Here is a 12,410-nt window from a genome sequence, read left to right on the forward strand (position 1 = left end):
CACAGTATAATATATATATATATATAATACCAGAAATACCCAATATAGATCCTTGTAAAACGGGGCAGAAATGTAGCATCTCACATTGTACTCTCTCCCCTATAAATATGGAGGTTATTTTATGGATAAGATACGAAATAATCATTACACTTCACTCCCTTCTCTGTCTCTTTTTCTTTTTCGTTGCTCACGATCTATTCCTTGGGTGTAATGTACAGACGAATCAGGATTCAACAATTCATAAAATAAATACCACTTTTCCTATAATTACTATGTGTTATCCAACCATCACAATTTTGAGACATCAATACCATTGAAACCATGATATAGCAAGCTTCGAAATGAAACCACATGTTCACCAATTAGAGTCACGGTTACAAGTGTGGTTGCAATAAGACAATCGTAATCGGCATTCAATTGATTGCTAAAGCCAATCTTAACCGACTATAAATCATCAAGCATGCCAAAGGGTATTATCATGTGGTTGCTTTTTGAAATAAGAAGTGAACAATTTCAAACATCCTATTGAGGACACCATGGTAATTGTTGTTAGCATGAATAGTAAAAACACTCAATAAACATTGAAATAAGGTGCATTTATATTCGTTTTTAATGAATCCAACAAAAAGAAACATCATATTCATAAAAGATTTAAAATAATTTTACAAAAAAATAAAAATTAACCCAAAATTTATCTAGGCTTTAATTTAAATAAATTTAAGGTTGTAACATTGTATTTCAATAAAAATATTTTGATAGGATCAAAATCACATATTTTAAAACCATTTTGACCATTGACTGTCTAAATTTGGTCAAATTAAATAGAGTTGAACTAATGGATTGAGGTTCAATCGACTTAACTTGGCAAAATTAAATTAAATTGGGTCAATTCAAACTTATCTAAAGGTGTTAATTAACAGTCCTCAAAGCAATGGTGACCATTGCTTACCACTCAACCAACCAATATATATTTAGTTGGGACTCTCTTAAAACTCCTTCACTAAAAGAAAAATCAATCATATTGGGGTGCTTCAAATTATGCAAGATTTTAATAAAAACCAATGAACAAAATTTATTGAAACCATTAGAATACATATAGAGGACAATATTTTGAATTGTTACTATAGAGAAAAGAAGTTATAGAGGCAAATACATATGCCTCAAAAAGATCTATTATAACACATCAACTATAAAGATAGTGTTTAATATAGGTGTTGTAGTAGACCTATAGTGGGATCCAAAATATTTACATTTCATATGCGCTTAGATGAGATCCAATGATCATATGGTAATAACAAGGTTAGCATTAAAAAAGAGTGTCAATCTTCTAATCAAAAGATGTTCATGCATTACTTCAATATTGATTACCTCTTGCCTTGCATGAGATGCATGAGAAAGAAGAAAGAATTATGAGTAAAAGGTGATAGAAAATATGGAAAACAATTTACTTTAACCATAATGCAAACATAATTAAGAAAAAAATAAACTTGATATCCTTTAAACTTGATATCTATAGAGTTTCAGCGTATTGCAAATTATTTTTCAAGGCAACAAAAGCCATTGATAATAATATTTTCTAAAGAATGCAAAATTCCTTTAGATGCTATCATGATAATTTCTATCAAAATAATTACAACCATTAATAATAATAGTATTAATTAGAAAATACATTATGGGAGGCACTATTAATAAATGATAAGCTAGCATGAATTACACTCATAATTGTCGCCATTTATGAGAACATTAAATGTAAATGAGCATGATGTCAACACAATAGTAGATTTCCAAGGATAATTAATAGTGATCATTCTATCAAAGTTTTTGTATTACTTTTATTTTGCGATATTATTAGAATTCCATCACCGACACAAATACTGTAGACATGGGCCAATAAGATTATCCCCTAAATTCTTATATTAATATTCATTTTATGTCTATTACTCTCTCAATTTGTTGCTTAGGCCATCTTATATAATATTGAATTGTGATTTCTTCTTATAGTTTAATTCTTTCAATTTTGAAGAATAAAATCATCTTATCATGAAGTGTTGGTGAGTTTTATAAAGGATCAAATTCAAACCCAACACAATATTATATGTAAGTTAAAAAGGATCTTAAATACAACATAATGTTCAACCTTAATCAGAGGAATCATTTATAGTATATGCCTTGTTTAAGTTAAGATGTTTAATGACTAAAATTGGCTTTGCCCATTCAAAATGGTATATTCATAGCACTATCTCTTTCATAGACTAAGAAATTTATAAATAACAATAGGCTTTAGCTAGGCTGAAGATAACCACAATTATAATATGGTTTGCCTAATTCACAAATACCAATGCAAAAAATTTATGTGCATGATCTTTATCTTAAACCTATATTTCACATTAAAAAAATTACACTAGAGTCCCATAAAAAAAAAATTGCATGTCATTAGCGAAAGTTATTTAGTTTAATATTGAAAGAAAAAAACATATATATGTATATCCATTCACATATATATTGATACACATACAGATTTTTTTTTTCTTTTTTAAATGAATGACCAGAGACTATTATACGAGTCTCCAACCATATTTAATGTGTCTAACAATTTGAGTACCGCCTCCTTAAGTCCAACTGTGCCAGAAAGGATTCAAACCTCCGATCTGAGGGGTCTTATACCGTGGATGCCGACCAACTGGCCGGGATATGCAGCACATATATATAAGAAAAAAGAAAAAAATTACATGCTATAATAAAAAAGAAAATTAAGCTATAAGAACGATATTTACATTAATATCCCTAAGACAATGACGGCCAATTTAAAATTTACCCAGCTGTATCCATCACCACAATAAACAAAATCAAACGGTTGCATTCACTTCAATCACCCTCTACACACCGAAGATATTCTTCGATTTTCCTGACGCAAAAATATTTACAGCTACGACATAAATATACACATTTCCATAAAAATAGCTGGCACGGCTCTACACCATCTCCCATCAAGCTTAATAGCTTCCTCACTAGAAAAGTAAACCAAACCAATAAAATAAAATCGCAATTATTAAAAAGATTCGATGCATTTAAATAATTGCCATGGAAAAGCTACCTCTACAATCAATATCAATAATTACTTCATTAATATTACAACTATTTAGAATTAGACTTCGGAGTTGGGCGGGCAGCATGTCGGGCTCGTCATAAACCCGCTTATGACGCAGAGCTGTATCCGGACAATGGACATGATACAGCGGGACGGAGAGGGAGCTCGGACCTTTGCTGTGTATCACGTCGTAGACATAATATTTTCTCAACTTCTGAGGTTGCTTCTTAGTCTCCAATGGCAATGGTTTCCCCCTTGCTTCTGTCTCGGCAGTCTTTTTCTTGCTTTTTCTATTGCGTTTTGCTCACCTTAATTAATTTCCAGGAATCTATTCGGATGCTGGAGAAGACGAAGAAAGGATAATCTTTGAGTGCTCTGTTTAGAAAAGCACAGCACCTGCTTCTCCATGTTCAGTAAAGTAGAAGGAAAGTTTTCTTTTTTACTGTTTCGAATGGATTATTCCTGAATCATGTGATGATTAGAGAGGTTTATTTGTCTCTATTTCTATAACAAAATGAATTTTCTTTATGGGCCAAGCCGACCCGGCCCGACACTTAGTATGGGCGGGTTTGGCTGAGCTTTTTGACAAGCTGGGCAGAAGCCCGGCCCGTGTTTACTTTGACTAGCCAAAGCCCATACAAGCCCGACTATTTAGAACCCAAGAAAAAAAAAGAGGCATTTCCATAGATATCACTCAATTCTTATGTATTTACGTGTCAAACATCTAAATTTTGTCTTTAACATTTATACCACCCGAAAAATCTTTCAGATCACAACAAAAATATCGTCATTTTATAATTTTCTAAAAGTGAAATTAATATATCTTTCTATGCATAGATAAGATGGCATTAACAATAGAGGACCAGATTATGTTCAAAGTGAGCAAGCAAACGTCGCCTCTTATTGATTTTCTTGAAGTACCAAACTATTGAGAATTTGAAAAAATGAGAAATATGGGCATGAATTTTGATATTTGAGTGAGAATTTGAATAATAGATGAAGAAAGAGGGCGCTTGATTTGTAAATAGTAAGTTTCCGACGATTTGAATGTAATTACGTCCCAAAAAATTCTAAACATTAAGTGATTTATAAAATAATGTTGGTTGTGCCCCTGAATTGGCATACACATGTAATAAGAACTAAAGTATAGAGGTTAGGCATGCAAATACATAGGAATTGAGGGGCATATATGTAAAAAAAAAGAAAGAAGATAAAAAAGAAGGGGGGTGGGATTAAATTCTCCTCTCACCAAAAGTTGGAAGCTAGCATGAAGCCGCCATTGAATGCAAATATAAATGTGGGATTGAAAGCTCATGAGAAAGAGAAGTTGGAGTGTTGTACAATTAATACAAAGAGAAATAAATTAATCTCCACCATCATTAAATCCTTGCCTATCTCTTAATGGGGGGGGGGAGCTGAGGACTGGGGAGGCTCATAAAAGATGGGCACATGATGGCGTAGTAGCACCGAATGCACAAATAATAACACCCCTTGCCAAGATGTATTAATACAATATTAAACCATATCCCCACATTAACTCTACCAGAGTGCTCGAGTAATGAGGAACCTCCCAAGTCAAAACTATTTATATAAGTTGTCCAAAAATTTAAATTAAAGCTTCACATTAATCTCTTCATGCCTTCAATGCTATTGTGGAGTCGTGATGAGTGGTGGAGAGGTTTTTGAGTTTTGTTGGCTCAAATTAAAATTAGGACATGAGGTAATCACCACCACCCTAAGGGGTAAAAAAAAAAAATTTTTTTTTTTGGGAAAATTACATATATATCACTTAGTTTTTATGTATTTACATATCTGAACTTTAATTTTTACGTGCTTGTGTGTGTTTGTATGTCTTATTTGTGCATGAAAATGTGTATTTCACTTTTTAAAAGTTAAAAAGGTGATAATTCTTATGTGATATGCAATATTTGAATGGTACGAATGTAAAAAAAACAAAGAATATGTGTTGGTATGTAAATACAAAAGAATTGGGTGGAATGTACCTAAATTGACTTTTATGTTTTTTTTTTTTTTTTTAAGTTTTATTTTTAGGTGGATATTGCTAGAAAATATCAAAAATATAAAGGGTAATTGATTTTTGACCTTTAGGCAAGCGGACTAACATGTAAGATTTTATCAGCAAAATTATGTTTTGGAAGGGTTGTTAATGATAAAAATGGAAGGAATGAGGCATCACTTATTTAACCTAACCCCAACTCAATAGCAAATTATGAATAGGACTATGTTAATTCAGATGTAATTTCGTCAATTTACTGTAATAAATAGGCCCAAAAATGTATTTAATGATAGTTAAAATATTGCATGGTGACAATGAAATAGCATGTAAACTCCTACTTTATCATCTTGCATTGGAAAAATATTAGGTGAAGAGCACCAAACTTATTTGATTGACGTGAATAATTTAAACAATAATGAGAATATGATAACATTTAATCACAAATGTAATATATGTCTCCAAACAACTTATCTTGTCTTATTAAAATGTTTTTTTTTAAAATTTTTTTGGCTGAAGATGATCACACCTTCCTTGTTTACCTTCTTAATTCAAACAACTAAAACGTGGAGTCCATGAAATCAAATACATGCAAGATGTGCCTAAACTATCTCTTAAAAGATATCCATTAACTTGTAGATAATCAAATAAACAAAATAAAATTATCCCTTAATTTTCTACAAGATGTGGGGTGTAATATCAAATAGTTTCAAGATTGTAGCGAACAAGCAATTTCTTAAAATGTTATAGCGAGAAAAATCAGAAAGAGCTTCCCAGTACAAAAATTTCTAGAAAACAATTCCCCAAATGAAATTGTGATGAACGTGTGAAGCACAGAACAGACAAAAAACCATCCTAAACACGCCTAATGAGCGTCTTGAAAGTGAAAGACGTTGAAGAAAGATAGAATGATTTCCATAAGTAAGATTTTTAGGCCCTAAAGTCTAGGGGACTGCAAAGATGTAATTATCTTTAATTTGACAGAATCGTCCTTCAATGGATCAAAACCGAAGGGAAAAACATTAATGCGAGCTTATCATACAATAACTAAGATGAAACAAACTGTGTTTTGAAGCTGCTCGTCTCGCATCTTGCAATAAATTGGAAGTAAATAATCATTTCCTAAAATTAGCATGCTTTTAAAACATTATTTTCTGGTATTATCAGAGATGCATTTAAGGCCATTTATTTGCGGAGTTAAGAACCTTTGGGAGTCTTTGAAATTCATAAATCCTCTTGCATAATTTGCAAGCAGATAAATAAATTATTGAAAGAGACGAAACAATGTTACTGTTCATATAAAAAAATGGGGGGAAAAAATCCATCATGATTAGTGATTTATGCCCACAGTATGTTACAATATCATTACTTTATAAAATTAAGGAAATATATGTGTATTTAGTGGATCTAAATATATAAATTATTTTTTTTAAGGAAGCCATCAAGTTCATGTCAACCCTCTTATCTCTTTATCTATTTACCTAACAAAATGTCAAAATAAATATAATATAATTCTCATTAGAGTTTGGGGAAATTTGTAAAAAGAAAAAAAAAACAAGGGGGGTGGAATAAAATAAGAAACAATCCTCACAAAATCAAGGCTGACTTACTGAACAACATTTATACATCAATTAAAACCTAGGGGTAAATACTATTAATGGAACAGCTTGCATCTTTCGATGCATCAGTCCTGGTAGGAAACAATTCCGGATTTTAATTTTTTTTTTTTTTAATTTTTCAAGACCATTTCTTTCTGTGGTTTTATACAAAACTAATTACATCTGGGGCCAAAAAAAAAAAAAATATTAAAATCATTAAATTAAAAGAAGAGAATTTTACATAAACACCACACAATTCTGATGTATTTGCATATCTAACACCTAAAATTTGATATTTAGTTACCTTTAGAACACTTCGGTGTCATGAACATATGCAATGAAACTGTATGCTTCAGTTTTAAAAAAGATAATAAAAGCAATAATTTTCATGGAATATTAAAGATTTGAGGATTATGTGGTATGTCATTATACATTCCAGTTATCAAACAATTGCCAAGTGAATAATTTAAGCAAGCATTTCTCAAGCATACGACCCCACCTCAACTCACATCATATCTCTATGATATCCCCCGCTTAAAATACCCTAATAATGAGTCCTTAATCCCTAAAAAATAATCAGAAACAGGGGTCTGACTAAAGCGCAAGGCCGGAGATGGAGATTTAATTAATTTTTTTTTTTGCTGTATGTCATAAAATTAAGTTAATATTTTCCTCACAACCATATTTCACCGACTAAAGCTGCAATAAATGGAACCAGAAGTCTCAGTAATATAATTGCGTAACATTAAAGCAATTTATTTATGGGTGTGTATTCGTTTTTCGATGACGTATTTGCTGAAAAATCTCATCTACAGCACTAATCATAAATAAACAACTCCAGGACTAAATTGTAATCAAATCCATTCAATCTTGAGCCTCCACAAGCCCCCTTCCAGACTAAATAGAATAAGGTTTTGTGTATAAAAATAGAGTTGGAAGAGACGAAAGAAAGAGAAGGGAAGAGTATTTATTCTGTGCTGTGCATTAAAGAAAAAGTTGAGGCCTGCATTAGTCCGCAGCCTGAAATCTTTATATAATGTCACAGGAGGCTCTCAACTTTCACATCCCACATCAGGAAACACACGTTCTTCTTCTCTCCTCAGCTGCCACCTCCCTCCGGCAAAGCTCCGCCACCTCCGGCGGCCTTAAAGAGCTGGGAGATATTCCTTAAGGTATCTACTTATCCCTCTATTTGTATTTGTATGCGTCACTGGACCACTTCTGTATTGATTTAGACATCATCAATAGCATCTGGTACAGAAGAGGAGAGATGAGCAGAAGCGGAAAGAGCCCGAGGTTGGACCTGAAGCTGAACCTCTCACTACCAAGGAGAGGGAACACATCAAGGATGGCTGCTGATAACAGAAGCTCGGATGGCTCGCAGAGTGGTTCGCCTCTGTCGACATCGCCTCCGAGCTCATGCGTGTCGTCGGAGGGGGAACAAGGGCTCAGGTGTTCGAATAGCCCTGAAGCTACTTCGATGGTTCTCGCCGGCTGCCCTCGATGCCTTATGTATGTCATGCTATCAGAGGATGATCCAAAGTGTCCAAAGTGTAAGAGCACCGTCCTCCTTGACTTCCTTCATGACAGCACAAACAACAAGATAAACAGGAAGCGTTAAGAATGTTGTGATTCATGTAGTTTCTGCAGCTCTTGCTGAATCCACCAAATCCAGCCATTTTAGCCATAGATTTCGCTGTTTTGTTCTTCTTAATCTTCTAGTTTTTCATCTTATTAGTATAGCTTCTTCGTCTTTCTCTATTTTGTTGTGTTCCACCTACGTATCACCCTTTGTACTCAAGGTAATGTAAACTGGACAATTCTAAACAAGCCCAAATTCTCCAGTTATCATATACATAGAAATTTCTGTCTTATTTCATTCCTACTCTAATTCAGAATTCTCTCAAATATGTACCAAGTATTTTGTATGAATTATTGGAAATGGCACAGCAGTTCAGTAAGTTGTGAACAATGAAAGGGTAGGCTAGTTTTTAATTGGAGTTAATAACAATAAAAACTCAATTGAATGCGAGAGTAAGTGAGGCAGTTAAGAATAATGAGGGATTACGACAGATGATAAATAGCTTTTTAAGTGCTACTTAAAAAAACATGGAAATACTAAATGCAAAGGAATCATTGCTTCGCCTTCAACTTGGACTTCAAACTACACCGTTTATGCTATGCCAAGCTCAATGAAAAGAAATACAAGAGAGAAAGTTCCATAGTTTTGCAACCTGAGACATATTTCCTAGTAAAATGTTTGAAATACCATGTAGTTTACATTTAAAATGAATAAGTAAGGTGATTTTATGTCTTTTTGTTTAATTATTTACATCTAGTATACAGTTAAAGTTGTTTGTACGCATGACTAATAATATCCTCAGTAGGAGTACACGATGGGTAAAACCTTCTGGTAGCCATGCAAACATTTCAGTGTTGCTACCGTTCAATGTTTGGAATGTTTAAGCTTTGAATAACAACGCTCTACTTATCAGAAACAAAATAGAAGTAAAGAATTAAACAAATGAAATGAAACTTAACCAATTCCTAGGTTGACCATGTATCCGCAATCTTTCATTTTAGCTTTGTAAGCATTTTTCAATTTCATTCTGTCATGTATTACATCTCCTTGCGTACTTTAAAAATACCTTCAAAATCTCTTCTAAGTTTATTTTATTTGGCCCTGATAACGTCAATTGAAAACAAGAAAATTTAAATTTAAAAAAAAAGAATCTTTCTACAAGCCACCAAAATGAAGCCTTTACTGATCACATAGCAATTTTTCTTTTAAATTTTATTAACTAAACTGGCTGACAACCACAAAACTCTTTCAATAAGCTTGTTCAAAAGAAGTCATACTGATAAATCACTTTCAAAGTCAACCACAGTGTCCCCCACCCACCCCTTCCAAATCCAGCTGTCCACCCTTGCAATCTCCATCTAATAGACCCACATTAGATTCCACACCAACCTATCACAAAAACTATACCTTTTTCCTGTTCCCCAGACCCCTCTCAGGACAAATATTGGCTATACTGCTTAAAAGTACAACCATCACTATCAAGACATTCATGGTCCAGCCTCCTCACATCCCCACATCTCATAAGACGTCCTATTTTCTTTTTTCCGGACAATTAGAGCACCTACATGCAAAAAACCAAGGGAACTAATATAATATATTGAGGTTGTTGGATGGAAAGGCAATGTTTTATATGATGTTTACGAAACCTGTTGGGAACAAAAGAATCAGCAACTCCCTCCAAACTAGAGAGATGGCAGACGTGTGACAGGCTGAAGTATTTATCTAAAGGAGAACAATAGAAATTACATGCATATCACCCAATTCTTATATATTTACATATCAAACAACTAAATTATACCTTTTACATATACACCAACAAGATGTTTCATATCAACTCAAAAGTGTCACTATTTTAACATTACAAAATTGAAACACACTTTTTCATGTATAGATAAGGTCTGGCAAATCGGCAAAAATTGAAATATAGGTGTTAAAAATGTAATTACATGAGAATTTAGTGGTATGTTTGTAAATCTTACAAAACAATAACACAAGGTCAGGTCATCATTTGTCCAAATAAGTCAAAAAAATTAAAATAGAGCTGCAAGCTGTACTGAAGAATCTCACCTCGCACTTGATGGAGCTTTGAGGAGTATTTGATAAACATTTCATTGCTTTCTAGATGATTAAGAAATGATAAATGAGCAAATAGATAATCAATTTAAAATAAGCAACAGATTATAAGCAACAGATTAAACAATAATAATTTTTTTTTTTTTTAAGAAAGCTCGTAAGGCAAAATATTGATCATAGCAGAATTCACACTTCAAGGAATTCAGTAGTCAATAAACAAGAGTGTATAGACTAAATACCAGGCAGATGAATTTGGCTTCAGCTACATCAATTCTGGAGATTATTTTAATTTAACGAGACTGGTATAGCAATCACAAATGCATATTAAAACAATGTAGCAGTAGAAATCATGACTATCCTCGTTAACATAATTCTATCCCACTTTCTTTTCAAGGCTTACAGAGTTCATAAAACATGATGCACAACAGCATGAAATTTTATATTTGCATTTTTTTCCATCTGGTAGACCGAAGTTTAGATGACAAACGATCCAAATACACTTTAAGAAGTTATAAGAATCATTTGATAAAAAATTATCACGCAATTAAATACATTATAAAGCATTACCAAAAATGCTGCCCGTGTGCACATGAAACCAATAAATTCCAGACTAAAACATAGCAGCAGAAAAACATATTGGCGCCATAAGATATTCCATATAGTTCATAAAAAAGAAGTTGCAAAGCAGAATAAGAAATTGGTAAATTTCCATACTTTTTTTATTATTTGAAATACAGTTCTTAGATTGCTATTACATGTAAAACAAATCATCCGTCAAAAGTTCATCTTGGTAATTCTTATCAAGTTAGCAAATCATCCACAGCTAATGAATCATCTGGCTCAAAACTGTACTAATCACTCCATAAACAAAATACATATCGAGAGATTTACAAATGACACTAAAACAGGTGCCCCGTCCATCCAATCAAAAATAAGAAAAAAAAAATATCTGCATGCACACCACTCAATTCTTATGTATTTACATTTCTAACATATAACATTAATTTTTACACACATACCCACCTTACCTATTGATACCAGTTGAAAGGGAAAACACAACTCACACAACACGCAAACTCGCATTAGAGCGGATCCCGGGTGATGTTGGTAATGGTTATCTGGCTTGAAGAGATGGTGGCAAGGGAAGGAGGATGTTTCCGGGCTGTGAAAGAGGGACATCGGCGATTTTGGGCGAGGTCGGCTAAGACAGCAGAGTAGCAAGGGAGGCAGTCCAAACAGAAACAGTTTGTTATTCGGGGAGGTTGGATAGCAGGAAAAGAACAAAGGGAAAGTGTTGCGTGTTGCGGCAGCGATGGTGGACAACTGAGACAGCGAAGGCAGCGAGGATGGAAGGCTGGACGGAGATGGCAGTAGGTATGGGGCTGCTGAAACGTTGTGCGCTGTCGACAACAGCAAGTGGGAGGGCTGGCGGGCTGATTCTGAAGAGGACAGCGAGGATTGTGGAAGAGAGATGACTGGAAAGAGGAGACCTGCAGAAAAAAAACAGCAATGACGACTGTACTGGGCGGCTGCAACGAGGAAAAGGTGTAGCAGCGAAGCGAGAGGTGGGAGGAAGAAAAGGCCGGGGATAAATATTCTCTCGAGAACGAGCTACAATCGGAGTATCACTCAGCCCTTGAAGAAGGTCACCATCACGGACGAGTTACAGCTGAAGCACCATCTCGTCTTCGGATACAACCCTCGAAGAGAAATACTGGATGTCAGCAGCTGTCCTAACAAAACTCTGAGCCAAACTAATAACCTAAAAACAGAAATCACATATATAAAGCCCTAAATAGCTCAGATTGAATCTCCTATCGAAAAAAGGGACCGGTTCGGTCCGGATGAAGGACATCGCGAGATAAGCCCGTGACTCCCTCTATGCCGTGCCTATATGGTCATTGCGCCCTCGCACACCTATAGATGAAAAGGCGTATTTCACTTTTAAAAAGTTAAAATGGTGGTATTTTTCATGTGATATGAAAAATTTGGCCGGTTTAGATTTAAAAAAACAAAATTTAGGTTTTAGATACGTAAATACATAGAAATTGGGTG

The 12,410-nt window shown here is 33.9% G+C and overlaps 1 protein-coding gene across 2 annotated transcripts; it reads left to right on the forward strand.

Moving 5' to 3' along the window:
* Positions 1–7,475: 7,475 nt before the first annotated feature.
* LOC110025366 lies at positions 7,476–8,889 on the forward strand. 2 transcript variants are annotated; one of them, XM_020725811.1, is made up of 2 exons: positions 7,476–7,872; positions 7,961–8,889. In XM_020725811.1, the coding sequence occupies exon 2, from the start codon at positions 7,971–7,973 to the stop codon at positions 8,319–8,321; it is 351 nt and encodes a 116-aa protein (XP_020581470.1). In that variant the 5' UTR covers positions 7,476–7,872; positions 7,961–7,970; the 3' UTR covers positions 8,322–8,889. The 2 variants fall into 2 exon arrangements, with proteins under 2 accessions (XP_020581470.1, XP_020581468.1); XM_020725809.1 differs by having other exon boundaries at positions 7,477–7,872; positions 7,949–8,694.
* The last annotated feature ends 3,521 nt before the right edge of the window (positions 8,890–12,410 follow it).

Source organism: Phalaenopsis equestris, unplaced genomic scaffold (genome assembly GCF_001263595.1).
Source record: "Phalaenopsis equestris unplaced genomic scaffold, ASM126359v1 Scaffold000297, whole genome shotgun sequence".
NCBI lineage: Eukaryota > Viridiplantae > Streptophyta > Magnoliopsida > Asparagales > Orchidaceae > Phalaenopsis > Phalaenopsis equestris.

Coding starts and splice junctions, on each gene's coding strand:
- LOC110025366 (XM_020725811.1), top strand. CDS start 7,971: ATGAGCAGAAGCGGAAAGAGCCCGAGGTTGGACCTGAAGCTGAACCTC.